Source organism: Saccostrea cucullata, unplaced genomic scaffold (genome assembly GCF_032062105.1).
Source record: "Saccostrea cucullata isolate Sc308-1 unplaced genomic scaffold, CSIRO_AGI_Scuc_v1 ctg1956, whole genome shotgun sequence".
Classification (NCBI taxonomy): Eukaryota; Metazoa; Mollusca; class Bivalvia; order Ostreida; family Ostreidae; genus Saccostrea; species Saccostrea cuccullata.
The window spans coordinates 802-25,108 of record NW_026918132.1 but is presented as its reverse complement, the minus strand read 5'-3'; the positions used below and the strand labels follow the sequence as shown (position 1 = coordinate 25,108).

The following is a 24,307-nucleotide window of genomic DNA, read 5'->3' as shown; positions in this document are numbered from 1 at the left end:
ATATCGTTGCACAAATATGGAAAGATTAAAGATGCCTTACTCTGCTTTGGAAAGGCTCTAAATGCTTGTAATGCGATAATTCGCGCCTTTTTCTCATGCGTTAAAATGCTCTAGTTTGTAAAAATTAATTGAGTCAGAAATAATATATATCAATAACTTGTATTTTGACTGTAAATTAAGAAATATTTATTTTCAATTTCCGCAAAAAACAACTGTCAGTTGGGTTCTGTATGAAAATGGTAGTGATTAACTTTGCATGAAAAAGTGTACGATGCCTGGTTAATTTGTGTCCAATGTACGGTAAAATTAGTATACTTAGACTAGTAAAAACCAGCTCTAATAAGAATTAAACAAACACTGAAGTGAAATTTCTTTATAATTTATGTAAAATTACCCATCCCTGACAAAATTAACCCAAGTCCGACTCGTTCCGTGGAAGTCGAATTTAAAGAACGATAACCCTAAAAATGACAAAATCCTAATTATTAGGTCATTCCCCTTTGATGATGTAAAATATGACGTAACTTCAAGGCCATTCTCGGGGTATTTATTTCAAAACATAATATTGATAATTGGTATTATCAAAAAATTTAAATCCTCAGCTTCATTTCAGAAACAAAAAAATACATGGAACTCTGAAGTTGAAAGAGATTTTATTGCCTAAAGTTGTCCGAAGCAAGGTATGTGTCCGATGCTTGGTTATCTTACCCTACTACTTATCTCTCAAAAGACTTATTCATAGATTCTTCTAGAAAACATCTCTTATCAATTATCAAAAGCCTGAAAGGCTTCAATGGCGTCGAACAAGAAAAACAATTTCAAAAGATCTACAGATAGGTCAAGTGAGTGACTCCGGTAACATAATAATGAAATTTGAAAAATAATCTTAAAACAAATACAGTATAGGGTCTAATAGCCGAATGAGCCAGGGTTCGAATTGACCAGACATAGTCAGAAATGTCCATCCTCTATATCAATCTAATTTCTTTTCAGTCAATCAAAGACATATGAAGGGTTTCATTAATTATTTTAATTAATTGCCATTTTCAGAGCGTTGTTCCGTTGTATAGTGATTGCATCTTAACTACAACCATGACTCTAATGTTACAAGTACGATCGACTTACGATAGGGCGCTGTAAACAAATGGAGGAAATGGATAAATACAGTAATACTGGCATTACTGGTCAATATCGTCGGTTGTTCGGATAAAATTGAATTGAGGATCGTAAAAGTAAAGCTAAGATTAAGAAATTCAATCTTTATAGTCTTGTTGTATTCGTGTTTATTTTGTAATTATTTTACCGTATTTAAGATTGTTTGTAAAACATTAATCGGTCCCAAAATGTGATTCATGTCATTCGACGCACCCTCACTGTAGAAATTCATCCGCAACAACCATAACGTTTTTCTTGCGTAAAAATTAAACATAATATCGTTGTTTTGTAGTAGTATTAATTGAAGATACAATTGATTTAATTTTATATTCACGCTATTATTCATTGTGAACGTTTTAAAAGAAATTGGTTTACAGCTGTTGCTATTTTCTATTGCAGATGCATTCACTGACACGTGCGGTCGCGTAAACCTGACTGATCGCTAGATGACGATCGGGCAAGCCCGACGCCATAAAAATGTCAAAACTTGATGCTGCTGATGCTGTTCCCGACTTTCCCAAATTGTCAGAAAACTACTTAAGATCATTAGCATTCGGAATATATCAAATAAAGCAAGCATCTTCATATTCTCGCAAACATTTGGGTGAGAAGTGGGGCTATGAAATATTTGTTTACAGATGAGGTGTTTAAAAAAGTTCAGTTGAAGACCTTTTGGTGTTTTGAGTGATCTATTAAATCTATTATCATTCAACAGTCCATCTTTGCTCCAAGGGTTTGGCTAGCAAAGATGTCAACAGTCCTGTATACCATATATCAGTTTTTTTTTCCGCATCAGGTTTTTTCCGCAAATCAAAACCTAAATCAGTATATTAAATTTACACGAATCAAATTTTCACTATTTCAAAGTCCCAGTGATTATACTGCCAATTGTTTAAGCCTGTGAAGGAATTGGATGTAAAATGTAAAGCTTGGGTTACTTCATACGATTGAGAAATAGATTGGTTGACCTTCACCTCGTCAATTTCGGAAGACCCGCTCAGCTGATTATACACCTGTGTTGCTTACTAACTCTCAAATCCACAGATATTATCTTTTAAGATTTAAACAACGATATGTCATTTACTCTTCCAAACTGACTAGCAGCTCAGGTATAATTAGTTTAATAGCTTCTCGTAAGGAACGTGACCCATATAATTAGCTAGTTGTCAATTAGAAAACAAACAATAAGGCTTATACCTATTACCGGTATCTTGCGCTTATCCTCTGATCCCGCTATTTCTACCCTCTACGATATAAGCATTAAGAAATAATTTTACTAAAAGAAGAAAACTTTGTATTAAATTTACACTGTTTTATTTTCTGTGATTCAGAACTCATCACGAACAACGCGGAAATTGAACACATGCGGAAAAATCCTCATTTTTATAAGCATGATGCTTAAACGTTTATATAATAACTTAAATCTAAACTGGAAATGATTGCACTTTTTTCTAAAAGAGCTTACTTGCTCCATTTTGTTTTTCCCTTTAAATATGCCATCTCTTCATAGACTTCTTCCTTTCCCCACCAAACTGGTCTTCGTGCATTATGGGTATCATTGAGAGTGACTTCATCAAAAGGTCTCAGCTTTCCACACAAAAAATGAAATAGAGGAAGACAACACAGCCATGTTGGATCCTCTTCACTTTTCACAGACTTGATCAATTTTCTCATTGCTTCCTGCACTTTTCTGAAATAAAATAAACATTGATATTTAGATAAACAAAGGAGTCAGAGCAAAATTGTTACTTTCAAAACTGAAAAGTACTATATTAATTTTTGAATCCAGAAGTAAAGTAGAGACACTGTGAGCAAGCTCATAAAATAATACCCCTGTTGCAATTTTTCAAGTGCCAATTCAAGGGTTTTTTTTAAATGTGACCTTGAACTTGCAAATAAACCTTGGCCCTGCTGTTCTTTCACTAGATCTTCCTCTTGTAATTCCTATTGTGGCCCCGCTCTATACCCAAGAGGTCATGATTGATCAATTCAGAATCTACTCTTCCAAAGGATGCTTCATTGCAAGTTTCTGCTTTTCTGGCCAAGTCAGGTTCTTGAGAAGAAGTTTTTGAAAGATTTTTTTATATATACCGTATTTCAATGTAAAATTGATTTCTTATTGTGGACCTGCCCTACCCCTTAGCGTCATGACTTGAACAATTTAGAATCTTAAGATTCTACCCAAATCTAAAATTGACATACAAAATCTTATGATAAATCTGTATACAGAATTTCCCATTTCATTACATATGCAACCTCTGCAAAGAAAATGAATGGAAACTGATGGTTGACCAACATACAGACAGATAAGCAGACTGACAACAAGAGTCCAATGGGCCACATCGCTCACCTGAGCACTGTGGCTAGGAAAAAAGTAGAATAGAAGTTTAATAGTTTAAATCCAAAAGTAGTCACAAGACCAATCCTGCCTTTGCTATTCTTGATATTAAGATGATTTTTAAAGAATTTTCATATATATGTCTACGTAAAACTTTGGTCGGCCATTGTGGCCCCGCCCTACCCCAGGGGGTCATGATTTGAACAAACTTGAATCTACACTACCTGAGGATGCTTCCATATAAATATGATCAATTATGGCTTTGTTATTCTTGAGAAGAAGATTTATAAAGAATTCTCCTATATATTTCTATGTTAAACTTTGGTCGGCCATTGTGGGTCCCCCCCCTACCTCTGGGGGTCATGATTTAAACAAATTTGAATCTACACTACCTGAGGATGCTTCCATATAAATATGATCAATTATGGCTTTGTTAATCTTGAGAAGAAGATTTTTAAAGAATTTTCCTATATATTTCTATGTTAAACTTTGGTCGGCCATTGTGGCCCCGCCCTACCTTCGGGGGTCATGATTTGAACAAACTTGAATCTATACTACCTGAGGATGCTTCCATATAAATATGATCAATTATGGCTTTGTCATTCTTGAGAAGAAGATTTTTAAAGAATTTTCCTATATATTTCTATGTAAAACTTTGGTTGGCCATTGTGGCCCCGCCCTACCCCCGGTGGTCATGATTTGAACAAACTTGAATCTACACTACCTGAGGATGCTTCCATATAAATATGATCAATTATGGCTTTGTTATTCTTGGGAAGAAGATTTTTAAAGAATTTTCCTATATATTTCTATGTAAAACTTTGGTCGGCCATTGTGGCCCCGCCCTACCCCCGGGGGTCATGATTTGAACAAACTTGAATCTACACTACCTGAGGATGCTTCCATATAAATATGATCAATTATGGCTTTGTTATTCTTGAGAAGAAGATTTTTAAAGAATTTACCTATATATTTCTATGTAAAACTTTGGTCGGCCATTGTGGCCCCGCCCTACCCCAGGGGGTCATGATTTGAACAAATTTAAATCTACACTACCTGAGGATGTTTCCCCATAAGTTTCATCTTTCCTGGCACAGTGATTCTTGAGAAGAAGATTTTTAAAACATACCACCAAATTTTCATTAATTCCCAATTATCTCCCCTTGAATGAGGGCCTGGCCCCCTTGACTTGAATCCCCTTTACCCAAGGATACTTTGTGGCAAGTTTGGTTGAAATTGGCCCAGCGGTTCTTGAGAAGAAGTCGAAAATGTGAAAAGTTTACAACGACAATGATGACGACGACGACAAAGACGACGACGACAGACAGCGGACAAATTGTGATCAGAAAAGCTCACTTGAGCCTTTGGCTCAGGTGAGCTAAAAAAAGATAGCAGCAAAGCAATATGCCCTCCTTCATCAAAGGGCATTAATATGAACATGCAATGATTCTCCTTCAAAAATGTTGAGACCTGTCATGAATTTTTAGCTTCTTTTACCTTTGTTCTTGAACCTATCAGAATGACCTTAGGTCAAGGTAATGACATAGATGTGATGTCAAGTCATTGATAAATAACTTTTCTACCAAATACAAGCTTCCAGTAATTCTACACGATAAAGTTATAGACTATAGACAAAAATTTTATACATTTTTCTGAAAGTGACATTCAATGTGCCAGAATGACTTTGGATCAAATTCATGACACACCCTCTGGTCATAAACAATCTCTCTACCAAGACTTAGCTTACAATGAATCTTCAATACAAGGCTATATAGGCTGATAAGATTTTTATACTTTCTGAGGTTATAGTGACCTTAAACTTTCAAAGAAATGACCATGGGTCAAGATTACGACACACACTCAAGCTCTAAAACTGCAAATGTACAAGTTCATGCATTCTTTAAGTGCCTCTTTTTAAAACAAAGCTGTTACATTTTACTTAAAACACTCTTGTATATTAAAGTTATATTTCTTACGGAATCATTCCTCTGTAGTTCTCTTTCAAGGTATCGTACTCGGGGCATTTCTTATCTTTGTGATTTCCATTCAAGATGAAACTTTCAAACAAGATATTTTTCCCTATTTGATTCAAAGCAATTTCAAAGTCATCCAACACACACATCACGCCAATTGCTCCAACAATGTCTTTGTTGTTCTGCAGGTCTGCAAATTTTGGACGCACTACATCAAATATTGCCTGTAATGAATGATTTATATTTTCTATGCAATGTGCACATACAATTATAGATTTCCAAACTGTGCAACTGTACATGATTAAAATGTTATTAAAAATTAATTAATAAAAGCTAGATAATTCAATTTGCTTTAATAAATGTAGTTCTTAAATTGCCTTTGCTAATATCATGAATATAGAAGTTTTAAAAAAATCTACTTCTGAAAAATTTCCATAAAAGTAGATTTCCTCCAGAAAGGCCTTTTATTTGTTTCTTCTTTCAGTAAATTTTGTTCTCTATTTCATCATCATTATTATTACCCCACTTTCATTGTACTTTACAGTAGTAGGGCATGAAAACTTGACAATTTGTGACCAATTTTATCTGTAATTTTTTTCATGGAACTAACTTAAGCTTTCAGAATGGTCAGGTAAGCCAATAAACGCGTAATTTTGTAGGATTTAATTTGTATACGATAATAAAGACACTTAAATGTGCTTTTGTCTGTATACCTTTCCAACAGTTTGTTTGAAATCTGTCTCTACTTTCCACTTCTTCAAATTTTTGTAATAAGCCTTTTTTAACCCTTTGTACAGCATATCCAAAGTTTTCGTAATATCAGCAGGGGAACTATCAATTCCATCTGTGAAAAAATGTTTCCATCTTGGGAAGTACCCTTTTACAAACAAGAAAAGATCAGTCTCCATTTTCTTCTCATATCCATCAAAGCCCGCAGCTGTCTTAATTTTCTGCCAGATACCTTTCTCTGGAAACGGATTGAGCACACCATCATATTGCCACCATATATCTGTAAAATGAGACAAAATGGAACAAGAGACACATGGCCCACAACACTCATCCGAAAAACTTAGGCCAAATTGTTGACAAGATTAGCCCCCTTGTAATTCCTAAATTGCCCCACCCTACCCAACAGGTATCATGATTTTAACAGTTTAGAACATATACTACCCCCAGGATGCTTTCACTTATTAAGTTTCAACTTTTCTGGTAAAGTGGTTCTTAAGGAAAAGATTTTAGAAGATTTTTCCAAGATTATGTACAGTCAATTCTCGAATTATCGCCATTCGATTCATCGCCATTTTCGCAATACCGCCATGATTTCTCAGGAACTTTTTTCCTGCTATACAAAATTCTCTTTATAACGCCAAATTCGCATACCGCCATCCGCCACCCTGTTTTCATAACAAACATCCATTTTTAAGTGTCAATTATCTCAATATACCGCCACAGGTGCATGGGGTCAGTGAAGCGCATCTAATTGGTTGACTCTATCCCTATTGTAAAGCATGCAAAGGCGGACAAGATACATGCAATTAAGTAATTAAACAAGAATTAAAAAAACAATAATTTCAAGATGAACTGTTATAATAATTTTGTTTTCCGTTAAATAAAAATCATTTAGTCATTAGCCATGAAAGCGGTTGTTTTAAAGTATGCCGGTAACGATATTATTTTGATGATCTCCGCTTTAAACAATGCAAAGTTTGCTGAAAAAATACTAAAACGGTATAAATTGTGAACGTTTCATTAACAATGATGCCATAAACAATGAATTTATGCAAGAATTCATTTTACATTCTATCAGCAATATATCACGACGATTTTTCTGATATCAGACGTGCAGATTTACATGCATCTTTTTTATAACTGCACATTTTGTTTTAGCTTAATTGTACATTTCAAAAAATTACTTGAAGTGTTTTCAATCAGAAATATGTTTTTATATACATGTACATGTAATACTAATAATAGAAACGCTTAATGAAATTTCTAAGAACGGTAACTCTACTTCTGGTTTTCTATAAGATGGGAAATTCAATTCATCGCCAAATTCGTTATACCGCCATGATTTCTAAATTACAAAAGGTGGCGGTTTATCGAGAATTAACTGTATATATTTTCATGTAAAACTTGGATTCCCTCTAAATGTGGCCCCGCCCCATCCCGAGGGGCATGATTTAAAATTTTAGAATATACACTATCCCAGGATGCTTCCTCAGAAGTTTCAGCTCTTCTTGCCAGTGGTTTGTGAGAAAAAGATTTTTAAAAATTTTTCTTATATATTTCATTGTAACAGTAAAACCTGGCTTCCCTACAGTGGCCCTGCCCTATCGCCAGGGGTCATGATTTTGACAATTTAAGGACAGATGATACAAACAACAAGAGGCCCATGGGTCAAATCGCTCACCTGAGTAACTTGGGTGATGCAGCTCTTTACCAGATTTCCCCTCTTACTATATCTATCGTACCCCACTACCCTCTTCCTTTTTATGATTTTAATACTTTAGAATCTACACTACCTGAGGATGCTTCGACACAAGTTTCAGCTTTCCTGGCCAAGTGGTTCTTGAGAAGAAGATTCTAAAAAGATCTGTTCAATATATTTCTATGTAAAACTTGGATTCCCTATTGTAGCCCCGCCCTACCCCCGGGGGTCATGATTTGTAAAATTTAATATCTACACTACCCCAGGATGCTTTCACTTAAGTTTCAGCTTTCCTGGCCCAGTGGTTCTCAAGAAGAAGATTCTAAAAAGATCTGTTCAATATCTTTCTATGTAAAACTTGGATTCCCTATTGTAGCCCCGCCCTACCCCCGGGGGTCATGATTTGTAAAATTTAATATCTACACTACCCAAGGATGCTTCCACATAAGTTTCAGCTTTCCTGGCCCAGTGGTTCTTGAGAAGAAGATTTTTAAAAATTTGTTCTATATATTTCTATGTAAAACTTGGATTCCCTTTTGTGGCCCCGCCCTACCCCCTGGGGTCATGATTTGTAAAATTTAATATCTACACTACCCAAGAATGCTTCCACATAAGTTTCAGCTTTCCTGGCCCATTGGTTCTTGAGAAGAAGATTTTTAAAGATTTGTTTTATATATTTCTATGTAAAACTTGGATTCCCTATTGTGGCCCCGCCCTACCCAGGGGGGTCATGATTTTAACAATTTAATATCTACACTATCCACAGATGCTTCCACATAAGTTTCAGCTTTCCTGGTCCAGTGGTTCTTGAGAAGAAGATTTTTTAATGACCCCACCCTATTTTTGTTATTTTTGTCTTTTCTTGATTATCTCCCCTTGTAAAGGGACTTGGCCCTTCATTTTGACAATTTAAACTCCCCTTTACCCAAGGATGCTTTGTACCAAATTTGGTTAAAATTGGCCCAGTGGTTCTTGAGAAGATGTCGTAAATGTCAAAAGTTTACAGACGGACGGACGGTCGACGGACAAAATGTGATCAGAAAAGCTCACTTGAGCCTTTGGCTCAGGTGAGCTAAAAAATGGATGCCTGGATTGGTATATATTTTTTGGTCAAATTTCATTGCATATGATGCAAATAATAAATTTCTAGAATATAAAGAAATTGTAAACCCTCTGTGGTGTTCAAAAGTCTGCCCTTCTGAAACCATTCTTATTAATCTATACAAATATTTTTCACTTCAAATTCCATTTTTGTGTAAATTTGAATAAAAATTTAAAAACTACGCGATGAAAGTTATTCATTTTACTTATTTATATTTTAAACATGAACCAAGTTGTTATTTTCGAATTCTTTGACAAAAGTTTTTTTGTATCATCTGTCCTTAAAATCTACAGGTACACTAACAAAGGATGCTAGCTTTTAATTCTGGCTATAAATAGTTCTTGAGAAGAAGATTTTAAAAGGTTTTCCTTATATATTTAAATGTTAAATTTGGATTCCCTATAGTGGCCCCTCCCTTCCCCTTAAGATAATGATTTGAACAATTTAGAATCTACATCAACCCAGGATACAGAAAATTTCAGCTACTGTATACAGGGAAATTTTTGCCCCCATTTTATTTTCGCCCCTTTCACCCTCTTCTCGAATGGGCGAATTTAAGACAGAGTGAATTGAAATTGCACAGCATAATTTCTTAAACAGAACTATGATGGGGCAAATTTAAAACGAGGCAAAACTGTTCCCAAGTGCAAAAGGGCGAAAATAACATGGGGCAAAAATAACCCTGTATACAGTATTCTGGCCCAGTGGTTCAAGGGAGAACGTAACATGATTTTGAAAATTTTAAATCTACACAACCCCAGGATGCTTCCAGATAAGTTTCAGCTTTTTGACCCAGTGATTCTTTTCCTATATTTTTAATGACCCTAATATAATTGTCTTTTCTTGATTATCTCCCCTTTTAAGTAGGCTTTGGCCTTCCATTTTAACTATTTAAACCGTGGTCTCTTCACCCAAGGACGCATTGTACCAATTTTGGTTGAAATTGGTCCAGTGATTCTTGAGAAGAAGTTGAAAATGTGAAAACTTTATAGATGGAAGAACATGATGGATGGACAAGAAACAACAGGTGGTTAGAAAAGCACACTTAAGCTTTCAACTCAGTTGAGCTTAAAATGAGTCAATCATCACAAAAGTACAGTCACTGCGAACCTTAAGGTAAATCTAGGTTTAAGTTGGCAAAATCGCTAGGACTTTTATATATATATATAACTATATAAACACTATATGTACTAATTCATACCTGATAAATTGTCTCTATGAGACAGTTCTCTTTTATTCCCTGCATCTGTTCTGATATAATTGTAGTAATACTCATCAACTGGATTATTATAGTCATTGTTAATTAGGACACAGTAGCAGTATGTTAATCCCAAGTCACGTAGAACACTTCTTGGAACTATCACCTTTGATGATATTGCATAATGTCCATCAACAGTACTGAAAAATATCAAAATAAGAAGTAATTTAATGTGCAGTAAATTCATTCAAATTAAACTAATTCGCATTAAACTCTTCTTGTGAATGCTATTCAGATTTAATTTGCAGTAACTTATGTTTAATTCGAATTAAACTCTCCATGTGAACAGGGCATTAAATTCTATCCATCTTCCCTAGGCAAGGGTTTCGGATAAGCTACTCTCCTCTTAAACCCTTGGCGTACGGTGAAGTCAAAAATCAGGATTGTTTTTTTCACATGATCTCTAATCAATCAGGTACGCACAGATTGTGTCATCGACAGAAATAAAGATGCCTGTTTAAAAAAATTAAATCAATTTTTTTTTTCAATAATATTTAAGAAGCAATAATTGAGTTATGTTTATTTATCAATTATAGTGCAAATTGGAAGCTTCAATATTCTCAAGATTCTCAATCACATATATAGAAGATAGTGTATGACACCATACCTATTCATAGAATCGCATGTTATCTTACTAATAGTTGTTTACTTGTGTTTTTCATTTCCGAGATTAAAGAGTCAAGAAATATCCAGAGCGCAAATATCGTCATTTACAAAAAAAATAATAGCTGATTGGTCGACAGATCGAGAGAAAAAACCCTAACTTCTATGAACACCTTATGCGAAGGGTTCATGAGGAGATCTAGAGTAGCATATCAGAAACCCTTGGCTAGCGAAAATGACTTCTATCATCTTTTTAAATTTTTCTATGCCGGCCGGACGTACCTGTACACATCGAAAGAGCTACATGTTCTTTGATAATGTGTATTTTCAAATTGATAGAATTAACCATTTAACAGGTCGAGGAAACTACCTTATATGGATATTGTTGCGATTGCGCACAGAGGTGCTCACAGCAAACAACAGTCCAATCCAGTGAATGAGCCGAAAAGCATGATGGTCTACTACCGTACATGTTTATTTTTACTACAAACACGTGGGTCAGGGAATTTAGGACGCGATTTCAAATGACTGCAGGAAAGTCAGCTAACATTTTTTTGAAATGTGTTTATGAAAAATACAAAGATTAGGTACTAATTAAGATTCTTCATGCTCACATTAACAAGCAAAGTCAGTTTTCCTTGTTAAATTGTACTTTGAAATACCGCTCACAAAGTCTTCACAGGTAAATAAGATTCGAGTTGTTTAACTCTATATTCGTTGATTTGCCATGACTGGTTAAATTAGTTGTTGCTCAATTATTTGTTACTAGAAATTAAAAGTATCAATTTATAAACAAAGAAAAAAACACACAAAAACACTTAAGTTGCACTTTTTTAATTTACCTGTCATATAAACCCATTTGCATATTGATCATAGAACGTAACTAGCATGTATTTCAAAGTTGTATACGTTGTAAACAATGTCAATACGTGAGCACACCTTAGAGTTTGTTTCAGAAATGAATTTAATTTTTGAAGATTCATGAGATATGAACTAAGACGCTTCACGCCGGCATATTTCATGAAGCGCGTTAGCGCTTCATGATAAATATGCCGGCGTGAAGCGTTGAAGTTCATATACCTCATGAATATTCAAAAAATTAAATTCATTTCTTATATTTACATTATTTTTTCTGATAAATTGCCATAAATTTACGCCGTTCAACTGTCATCTTTTAAAACAAAACAGTGTGCACTATATTTTTTTACTTTTTGACGGTGAGAGTGGTATTATGACGTAACAATGGAGATATTCATGCTTATTTGTGATATACCTAATGTAGTTCATGAAAAAATATACTGCATTTTATTTTGTAAAGAATCATAGTGGAAATTTATTGGAAATGTAAATATTTGTTTTTGAACCAAGGAATAGTCACGTGAAATTGACTTTTCACTGAAAGAAGAACAGCACGGGGGGAAACTGTCAACAAACGGATTTGTACAATGGAGTGGAGAAAACCCTAATTTTAATCATTGTAAATCATTTGTATATAAATGTGAGCATGGAATTAGTAGATAATGATGTTCATAGCATATAAAGTGTGTAAAATGCTTGGAAAAATGCATCACGTTTTTCCGAGAGTGATTTAAAATATTGGCTTTTTTAAAACACACGTGTGGTATTTTTGTAGTAGCCCATAATGCAACTCATTGAGCTGATTGGTCAATTTGTCAGTCACGTTGGTTCCCCACTTAACATGTAAATTTATTCCGACATCACAGAAAATAGTTTCCTCGACCTGTTTAATCTGTCGGAACTTCTTGCAGTTAACCAATTAGCAATTTTGCATTTGATTGCCATCCCTAGTAATTACACTAAAAATCTTACTGTGTCCATGATGTTGACCAAAAACTATTCATTCCTCCTAACTCAACTGCACTGAATCTCAAGCAAACTCGACTATTTGATAGATTGACAAGAAATTTAGGTGATGCAATGGCACAAAAATTTATTTCCACACTTTCAGTTTTGCTTCTTGTCATCATAACATTTCTACAAAATAATAGAGTTTAATTATAATTTAACAATATGAGATAACCATATAATATAATTATGATGCTAAGGATATTCTTGAACAACGTAACTGTGAGAAAATACACAAATACCCTGTTGTTGCAGCATCTGCATAAGATCTTCCACTGAATGCTGTAGACAAATTCTGGTTCTACAAAATATCAACAGGCTAATGAGTGTCATGAACTGCATTCCATGCACCCATATGTACCAGTATTAAGAATTCATATTATACTGTCATGTTAATTAGTTGAATCTGATTGGTCGAGAAACATTTGTTAAAAACACTATTACCCGCTATAATGAAGCCATGCCCTCCAGAGTAGCAACAGTCAACAATGCTTGACGACCGGTGATATTCCAAAAAATAGCGACTGCACAGAATTTATGCACGCACGGTTCACTGTTATATGTATTCGTATAAAACATTAAGTATAATATGATAAATATTGTATGTATAGTTGAGTGTAACATTGAAAATTTTCACCCCTCGAAAACCATTGTCAACCTCGGCTGCCCCTCGGTTGACAATGGTTTTCTTGGGGTGAAAATTTTCAATGTTACAATCAACTTCATGCAATACATATATATTTCTGTGTAAGTATAATTTTATAAATTCTTTTAAACAAGTAGTTTGTTCTTGGTGATAAGATTTTTTTATCTCTCATGTAAAACTAAATTAGGCCCTTGCAAGTTTTTTCAAAGTTTTACATCCGTGTGGGCTTTAGTTTCTGAGACCCTATACCAGGAGGAAAAAAAATCAGAAGTCCAGAGACTGATTTATTTAGTAAACATCTTACTTAGAATTTTGTTAATTTCAAAAAAAAATTTGTGTCAAACTTTTCAAGAAGATGTATTTTTAGCTTTCAGATATACAGATTTATGTCATTAAATCATTTGAATGGCATTATTTTTATGAATTAAGTCTGTTTATTTTTTGACTTGAATGTACAGTATGTTTTTGTGAATAGTTAGGTAGGTTTTTGAAAGATGAAACACAGAGAAAAATTGTGGAATGGCCTAATGTCTAAATCCTTTGCCAGGGGTACATACCTTGAATAAATAAAAACATATGCCAAAGGTATATTATCCTGATTATATACTAGACTTAATTACTTTGACTAAATGGGGCTCTGATGATTAGGAAAAGAATGCAATTTTCCTTTTTAACATAATTACGAGGGCCGTTCAAAAATTACGCGGACTGTGCTATTTTTTACTCTTACAGACGTCATATAGTTATAAAATTTCACAGAAATATGTATCTTAAAGATTCCAATAAATTTTGGGCAAAATTTCTGTATTTTAAAAAAATTATACTAAAATTATCGGAATGTTGATATCGTTGATGGAGAGGTACGGCGCACGACAAAAAAATCGAAGCACAAGCATGCAGATTCAAAAATTTAATTCATTGATTTCTAAAATTCGCGATATTTTTCAACCATTTTCTCAAACATACCTTTAAATTGTTATATTATTATGTATTTAGATTTTGGACGTAATATTTGAAGTACTAACAGAAATATAGTGATTTTTCTCTGATGCGATTCCCCTGAAAACGATTGTGAAAATGACGTCTCCTGAATTGACGGCGCACCACACTTTTGTTGAAATATGTGTAATGCTCGAGATATCGGCAACATAGATCCAAAATATGCATAATTAAACATGTAGTAAACTAGGCTGCTCGTGACATTCGCCCACAAATAGCAAATTGAAATTTTAGACAGTTAGACCTCTGTAAAAAGGCTATACGGGAGGACAGGAAGAAGATTATAGACGAAAAGTTAACTTTATCCGGACTGTTAAGAACGTGATTGAGAGTCACCAATATCACACTATATCTCATAAGTAGTTTTTGGTTTTAAAACAAAAAAGGAATATTCTTTACATGTATTTGTTTAATAGATTTTAAGCTTGACAAGAAATGGTGTTTTGATGTTGAGTAGATAAGGTAACTCAAACTATACAGGTATTCAAGGGAAAATGTTGAGAAATGAAAGCTCAATCACATATTTTGTATAATGCTTGTGACGTCGAAGAATTTGCTGCGCCGTGACTTAATGGTATGTCCTGAAAAATCACCCAAAATGAATACCAATTTACAACATTTTGATATGAAATTTTGAAGACCATATAAGTAAAGATTCTTTTATATTATTTGTGAAATTTTGCCCGATTATGTTGTCAAATATTTCTTCTGTGCAACAAGTCCGCGTAATTTTTGAATGACCCTCGTATATTTCCATTCTTTAGTGATCCAAAATGAGTCCTTAAAAAATGTTAAAGACATGATTTCGGGAAATAAATTCCCCTTTATTTTATAAACTTTTTAAGAAATTATTTATTTTATTTTTGTTTGCCCCATGATTTTTGAGATGATGATTTGTTTGCTGACTTAAACATACTTTTCCTTTAATTTATTATCCCCCCCCCACCCCCGATTTTCATATGGGGCATGACCCTCCTTTTAAGTTTTAATTTAAAAAGAATACCATCACCCATGGATGTTTTTTGCAAAGTTTGGAATACCATCACCCATGGATGTTTTTTGCAAAGTTTGGATCAAATTGGCTGAATGATTCCTGTGGTTCAAAAAGATGAAAATGTGAATGTTTTATCTACGGACAAACAAACAAGAGGTCTATGAGCCAATGCTTACTAGAAATGCCCCTTCTCTTATGTGAATGATACACTATCATGTTAATATACACAAGTTCAGTTACTGTTAGTTGCATGGATTTAAATATGAAGATGACATCAGGTTCATACAGAAATTATTCCCTTCATAGGGTATGCCTCGATCAGCAAAAATATACTTAAATTTCAAATATCTGCAATTAATAGTTGCTGAGAAAACTGTCAGTGACAAAAATTTATTATGTTTGGTGCAGAAAGACACACGGATGGACAGGAGATAACATCAGACTTCAACAAAAATCCATCCTATAATATGGTATGCCTAAGTATTAATGTGCTAAAATTTCAAGCTTATGTGATGGGTAGTTGCTGAGAAAACTGCAACCAAAAAGGAGTATATATGATAAGAGCCAATTTAGGCCCCCGAAAAATCAACATTTTAGAATGACATTCAAATATGTTTAATTGATATTTATTTTGTAAAAGAGATTATATTAGAAATATTTCCAATATATTTTCCACATTTATATGCACTCACTAGCTGTAAATGACATGAGAAATACTACTATTTTTGCAATCTAACAAAAAAGCCAAAAATATGCCTTTTTCTTGATGTTTTTTCTTATGGGAAACATAGAGCGCAGTGTAGAACATACGTAATTTTTCTGTCACTAATTAGTATTGGATAGATACATCTTTGGTAAAAATATAAATCTTGTTCTAAGCTGCGCTCCATATTTTCTGGAAGAAAAACTGCTTGAAAATAAGCAGTTTTATACAAAATATGCTAAAATGGCGGGAAAACGTTATTTTTATGATGTCACATTTCTAGAATAACGGCATTTTCATCAAAATGAAAATGACCAATAAAAGTCGCATATATAGCTGTTCAAATTAAAGCTATATATAAAGTACAATTAAGATATTCATTTTGAGGGGCCAATTGAGACACTTACCATATATCGCTCTTTGTTACAGACAGACACACGGATGGACGGACAGACAGACACACAAGGAAAAAACAGTATATCCCCCTTTTCTTCAGAGTGGGGGTATAATAAAGATCGAAACATAAACATACCTGAAAACCTTGATCAGAGGTCATTTGAGCCTCTAGTCAGTTTAACTAAAGGTTTTGTTTAAAAAAAAAAGCAATACAATATCATGAGAAGCTACCTGTACATTACTGTCTCCAATATTCATGGCAGGTGGATCAACACTTGTTCCATCTCCATACCCAGCTTGTCCCTGTGACAATGGGTCACATGATGATTCATTTTGTGAAGGAAAAGCCGTTGAGTTACTTCCAGTGGTTGTTGTGGACTGAGATACTGCTTTTGCAGGCTCTGATGATCCAGAAGAATCTCTTTTCCCAACATCTGAAGGTTTTTCTTGTGTAGGAATTTCATTGCTTTTTTCCATGGCCTCATTTACTTTTGGCGTCTTTTGAGTCAGACTGGAAGCTTCCTCTGGTACATAATCCTTTTCTTTGCTGCTTTTTGATTTTTCTTTCCTGGCCTTTTTCTTCATGTACTTCTCTCTACCTTTCTTTTTTGCTTTCTTCCTTCTCTTTGGCTGTGATCCCGCAACTTCTGATACGCTTTCTTTATCCGATACTCCTTCACTGCTGCTCTCTGTATCACTGTCTGATTCATCTTGACTTTCAGCCTCTTTTCTGTTTTCATTGTCTTGCTCAGTCTGCTGTTTGTTTTGCAAGCTATTCTGTTCATGGCTTTTGTTTTGAACACTGTCACTGAGCGTGCAGCCGTCCTTTAAATTTTTAGCATTTGCTGCACTTTCATCTATTTTTGCTTTGTCTTTGGGTGGACACCAAATATCAGATGATTTTTCCTCATCTCGGTCTTTCGCATTATCATCTGACTGTGATCTTGTGTGCGTTATATTTCCACTTTGGTTTGGTGTTGGAAATATTTGGCCGCCAGATGGAGGAGACTGTATATTTTTGTCCAACAGTTGATTCTTTTGACTTGCTTCACTGGATTCAAACTGAGAGTCATTCTTCAATTGCTGTGATTTATTCAAGTCAATTGTCACACAGTCTTCCATTCGGCCCCCTGATTCTATTATGTCTTTCTTTTCTAATTCTTCTGTCTTTCCAGGCTCAGTAAAAGGATTCTCTGTTTTGTCACTCAAATTTTCACTCTGTTGTGGATCATCAAGTTTTTCCTGGGATGTAACCATTTTCTTTTCAAGATTGTTATCACTCCATCCTGTGTGTTTGACAGTTGCATCTTTATTGGCATCCTTCAAAGAGAGATTTTTCATATCTTTATCCACGCTTTGAATAGCTGTTGAACTTCTTGAGACAGAACAGGATTTTTCTTCATCTTCAGTTCTCACTGGAAGAGTGTTTTTTGTCGGATCTTTATCAAGTGTAAGTAATGCATCACTTTGTGCCATTCCAGATTCAAGTAGATTCTGTTTGGTTGATGGCAAAGGATTTGAATTATTGGTATTTCTGTTAGAACCTGTGAAAAAATAATTATCATTAATAATTTAGAAAATTCATAACACAATGGCTAATGGTAATCGAATTGACAGAAAAACAAGCAGACAGACAGATAACATGGGTCTCCCCCACCTGGAATTTGCTGAATTGACACCCTATAAAATGCAGACCCCTCCTTGAAAAGGCAGACCTATGAAATAGGTATGAAAGTCGTAGGTCTGAAGCTAACACCAACCATCCCCACCCACCCCATCCCCCACTCCATCCATGCACCCCAAAATATATTTTTCATGTTTGGTTGAAAAGATGTTGTTTGATTGTTTTTTTAGTAGTTAAAAACTTTTCTCGGGTTTGCAAAAACTTTTTGGATTGGGGTGACCCCCTCCCCCCCCTCCCCCCCAGAAAAGCATTTCTGGATCCGGCCTGGATAAATAGAATTCAAATTCCCCAGGAATCTTTCATCTATTATTAAGTGGTTAAATGGGTAATAAAATTTTATGATATTTTAAAATCAACATTTGTATTTCTTACTATCTGTATTCTGTGTCCCAGAGCCTGGGGTTGTCCCGCACTCTGAGCAGAACATGATGTTGGGAGTCACAATGTTGTCACATGGTGCATTCCACTGCACATTTTTGCACCTGGTAGGAAACAAGCAGGATTTATCCTCCATCCACACTTATTGCAAAATCTCCTTCCTTCCTTGATTTCCTCCCCACAGGGTTCAGGGGTCCTGGCCCCATCCTGAATGGTACTGGGGCACGGGACTGACTTGGCTGTGGTATCCCTCGACACTTTCTGTCCACACTCGGGACAAAAATTGTCTTTGTCCTGAAGTGGATTATGGCACTTGACACAGTTCATGATGATTTCTTTTTCCCCTGCAAGTTAAGAAATTACTTTATAGAAAGAAAGGTTATTTAAGTGCCTCTTGTAAATTTTCTGTGTTAAGATGTAAGGGTGAAACGTTTACTGAATTTTGTAAACGTTTAAATGGATAGCAGTAAACGAAATGGTACCGTTTAAGGTAGGTCGCGGGTTTGCTTTCGTCATCAATTTTGGTACACAATTTCGACGATTCGAGCGGCTGTTTTGTGCACATTTGATTATGACGTTATTTACGTCACAAAGGCAACGTTGCGTTGTTTCCCGCTTAATTCTCTGCAAATGACTTTAAGTCTGTACGAATCAAGTAGATTAATACAACGTGCATGCTATTCTACGTAAACCTCGTACATGCTTTATATTAAATTTCAGTCTGAACTTTCATGTAATTACTAGTATATGTAATGCCCTAGGAAAAATTAAATACAATACTGAATGAAAGGAATAATTTATAATGTAAGTACTAGTATTACTAAACTGCTAAAAGTCAATCAGAATAAGTCAGCGTGAAAGTTATGGTTGCAGAAAGAGTTATCAAAACTTGAGGGGTTGTATAAATTTGCGCACGTTATTTGCAACTCGGGGAAACATGCGTATAGCATCATGACTGCTAATCAACGCTGGGGCGAAAATATACGTATAATTTTCAGGATGGAATCAATCTTCAACACTAAAAACGCATTAAATTTAATACATGCATTTTCCTCTTTTTTTCTTATCATCATCATCATTATTATTAAGTATTATTTGGTTATTATGTATCTAACTAATCTCATCTAGTCGCTTTGTTTTACTGGCTAATAAATTGTGAAATGCTTTCAAAATCCAAATTTATACAAACACCTGAACTGTAAGACCTATATGACACTGTGAACAATTTACAAGTATTTTTTTTCTATTATTAAAAGTTTTAAACAAAAGCTCTAGTCTAAGTGTAAAAGCTCAATTCAAGTATATGTATTTTACATTTTGTGCATGGAAATTTGATTTAGAGAATTCGAAATTAACAAATGTTCAAGAGTATGGCCCATATACTAGCTTGCGTCTAATATATATATAGAAAGGAAATTGCCCCCCCCCCCCGGCTAATTTCCCCAGTATCTGGAAGTTTTTTTTCTTTTACCGTTTTTTAATAAAGTTATCAAATTTAGGTGTTATGCCTGAAATCCTTTCCACCATGAATTTCCTAAAAATACAGGAACTTATATTTTATCACTCGCGGTATTGTCGATGCATGTTAATTCTCGTGCACGAGGAATGTTTATACCCTTCATTTCAACTCTGTGATTAGAATATGAATTTCACAATACTAGTGAAAATAAGTTGTTGGTCATCCTAATATATTTTCGAAATAAGTTAAATGAGGAATAAAATTAAATTTTGCGTTTATCAAAATATTTATATTCGTACGGTAAACATTACAACGTTCAACAAATGACGTTGTAGACATAAATAACGCTATAAACGTAACATTTCAGCAATATAAAAGGGAACTTTGAATTTTTTTAGCGAAAAATCTAGCGAGAAGACATATTGATTTTTTTATATCAATAGTTTTGATTTTACCTCATCTTCACATTTTGAAATTCCTGATTAATTCGTCTACGCCTTTAAAAAGTTGTCGAATCTTTTAAAAAGAAACTATTTTCACAAAATTGGCTTGAAAACGTCATTTTTCCATATATTTCAATAGTAAAGCGTAAAAAATGTACTAATGACAATACCGCGTTTATAGTAATATAGCATTAAAACTACGTAGGCAAATTTGATAAAAATTACAGATAATACGTAGTAAATTCTCAGGAACATTATATCAAATTTTCAGGATATGTTTTCTCGTAAGAATTTTTATGCAGTAAACCCGCGACCTACCTTAAACAGGAGATATTTTATGTTGGATTTTTATGACTACTTACTCATGAAACTCGAATTATTAATTCTTTCACTTTAATATAAATATGAGTTGTTATTACAATTTCATTGTTGGTCATTATAACGTAAGAACAATAAGTTCACTTTCTACATCGTCACCCAACTGCATTGGTTTGTTTGGCTACATACCAGACGTAGAAAAAGAATTGTAAAGATAGATCTTTTAATCTCGAAAAAAGTAAAACAAGACCTGCTGACTGTATTGAAACACTTTTCAAAGACTTGTGAAAAATGTTTTAATATTTATTTAATCAAAATATATATTTATATATTTCAAGTGTCATAAAACATCGCTAGTATTCGCAACTCGGAATAAAATATGTTAGACCGTATAGGGTTTTAGATATTTTTATTCAATATGTTTCCGGTATAGATTGTTGCTTATCATATGGTCAAAGACGATGTTTCTTTTGTAAATTATGAAATAAAACAATTTGTTTGTGTTAAAGTTTATTTCTGATAGACATTGATAATGACCTTCGTGTAAACGTTTACTCAATCTGTAAACATTTAGAGCATATAATCGAAACGTCCCTGTTTACACGTGTAATCGTTTCGCCCTTATTAAGATGGTTAAATTCAGTTTACATGGCTACAAGCAGTGTTACATCAGAGCTCCAGAAATCAAAAATTGGCAATGAACCAATCAAAAAAAGTTATATGTATACAGATTCAGTACAATCAGTTTATAAGAGCTACTTAGGTAGAATTACCTTCCATATCTTTATTTTATTTCCCTACCTCAAGGAGCTTTATTCAGCTATTTCAAATTCAAACTAATTAATGCGCTTAAACCGTATGTAACCATCCTACTAAACAGAGAATTCTAGAAAATCTATGAGAACTTTTGATTGGTAAATTCAAATGCATGCATGTTATATGTAATGTCTCAATAGAGTAATTTACTGTGTAATCACTAATTTTTGTGGGGGCCTAATTTTTGTGGTTTTCAAGTTTTGAAGAGACCCATGAATTTATGTCCACCATGAAATGCAATTTTTCACATATATTACTGCTGAACAATTCTTCAACCACGAAATCAAATTCCCATGAACCAATATATTTTCCTCAAACCACGAAAATTTGACCCCTCGAAAATATGTGATTTAATAGTATTTATTTTGTGACTGCTTGTATAATTACAGGAACTTTAAGGGATAATATAGAAATTACACATCAAGGTTCCTGTTATAATCAAAGAAGATGAGATACAAATTGGCTGAGGTGTGCCAAGTGATTATTTGAAGTACATTAAGTCTTTCTTTTTCTATATAAACAACCGAATTTTTTTCCTCTCTGGAAATGGACCCAGACCAACTTTAGCTTTCAGTTAGCTCTGTTCCGCCCGGCATGATTTTTTTGGGTCTCAGAAGCTGGGCTTGTAGCACAGGATTTGGAAAATCATAAGAATTAACTGTCATATTTTTGGGGTTAGTGACTATGATCAAGCGATTGACTTGCATGATAATATCGGCGTTATGCAAATTATCACACAAGCCACTTTCAATTGATCTCATCATGAACCAAAAAATTAGACAGCTATATTCCTCATTAAATTCGGCTTGTTTTTTTTTCATCCAATTTTTAAAATAAGTACAAAAGGAGATCCAAGTCAATTTATCAAAAAACAGTAGCTTTTTAGGGCTTCTCACCCTAGAAAATCTTTTTTTTTTCATTATACAAATTGTATGAACATGATGAATGTAGGCCTATAGAATTTTGCGATAATATATTTTTGACATAAAAGTTAATGGTGCTTGTTCTAGTTGTGTCTCGTTTCATTCGTTTAACTGTTTAAGAGTTTGTGAATGGCCACAGATCTGTTATTCAAAACGAAAGTAAGAATTTTTTTGTAAATATTATACGGTAACTGTTAAATGTAACAGACAGAACTGGAAACGAATTCAATTTAAATAAAAAGACATCTTTGTTTTGATAACAATAACACGCAGCCAAGGGCATATATTAAAATAAAATTAAACATAAAAACCCTTTCCCGGTCAGCTGTGGTAGTGGCTATAGGCCCTACTCATGTTTACAAAAAGTTGAAACATCATTATTTGGATTTCGGACCGTAAAATACAGCATCAGATAAATATAACCAGTTAATGCAAAATGGGAAAACTTACACTCTACATTTCAGTCAATCATTTTTTATGCCAGCAATGGCTTCATGGAAAATTTAGTTTTCCTTTCTCTTTTGTTTCTTGTTATGTCTGCATCAGTGGTTGCGTAATCACTAAATCAGTAAACGGTACATGTAGTCGTAATTAATCCGGAAAAGTCATTCAGAAAGCTGAATTATGTATCAGAAAGCCGAAAAAGCAAACTTTAGGCATATAAAGAAGAAAAAAAAACTCTAACTTGTCTTCGTTGAGCAAGTATAAATAAATTTTTTTATCATTAACAGCTGATTAAAACAATTACCAGTCTTGATTGAAAGTTATTCCTCTTACACCATTTGGCATACAAGTAAACTTATAGGCTTAGACTATGTACAGTACCACCTGACCACAGGGGCCCGTTTCATCAAAAGTCGTTTTAGCATAGTTAAGTCATTTTGGCTGACGCTTAGCCAACATGTACGTTTTAATAGATATTATAAAAAAAGGAGGGACCACATTTTAAACCATTATTATTTGTCACCCCATGCCAGGCCCGTAACAATGCGTAATTGAAGCATTACGGGGAGGGGGCGCAACCAAAGATTTTCAGTTTGTGGGCACTACCCAGCAGGCACGCAACGTTGTTTCAACGTTGAAAGGAGGTGGAATGTAGGTTGCAACGTTGATCAACTATATTTCAACGTTGTTTCAACGTTGAGGTTTCAACGTTGAATCCTCAACCTCTTTTCAACGTTGAAACAACGTTGAAGCTGCAACATATTTTCAACGTTGAATGTTCGTCGATATTTCAACGTTGAAACAACGTTGAGGCTGCAACATATTTTCAACGTTGAATGTTCGTCGATATTTCAACGTTGAAACAACGTTGAAGCTGTAACATTTTCTCAACGTTTGATGTTCGTTGATATTTCAACGTAGAAACAACGTTGAAGCTGCAACATATTTTCAACGTTGAATGCTCGTCAATATTCAACGTTAAAACAACGTTGAAGATTCAACATAATTTCAACGTTGAGTATTTTCTGATTATGTAGAGTTAAAACAAGGTTTAAAAATGCAACGTTGACCGTCTCTTGATTTCAACGTTGAAACAACGTGGAAGATGCAACATACATTATTTTCAACTTAAGGAAAGTTAGGAAAATTTAACGTTGAAACAACGGGTAACGAGTATTGAGCACTTTAGTTTTTAAGTTCAAAATATAAAGGTGTCTTTAACTTCTAATCCATGCGATTTTTCACAATATACACGCAGCTGTTTGCATTGTTAGAAAATATTATATATATAATAATCATACTTAATAAATTAAACGCATGCATTATAAATTAATTCACTCAAAAGAGTTGTGTCAATAGCTAGTACCGTTATAAAATTTTA

At 34.1% G+C, this 24,307-nt stretch overlaps 1 protein-coding gene across 1 annotated transcript in view; it reads right to left on the bottom strand.

Moving 5' to 3' along the window:
- The window catches only part of LOC134252694 (E3 ubiquitin-protein ligase rnf213-alpha-like), an 88,641-nt gene extending 65,597 nt beyond the window's left edge, over positions 1 to 23,044 (bottom strand). Inside the window, 9 exon segments of the mRNA XM_062735232.1 lie at positions 2,621 to 2,845; positions 5,470 to 5,690; positions 6,180 to 6,475; positions 10,198 to 10,394; positions 12,688 to 12,852; positions 12,966 to 13,024; positions 16,693 to 18,005; positions 18,518 to 18,867; positions 22,933 to 23,044. Coding sequence (XP_062591216.1) covers positions 2,621 to 2,845; positions 5,470 to 5,690; positions 6,180 to 6,475; positions 10,198 to 10,394; positions 12,688 to 12,852; positions 12,966 to 13,024; positions 16,693 to 18,005; positions 18,518 to 18,659 — 2,618 coding nt within the window. The 5' untranslated portion in view covers positions 18,660 to 18,867; positions 22,933 to 23,044.
- Between the last annotated feature and the right edge of the window lie 1,263 nt (positions 23,045 to 24,307).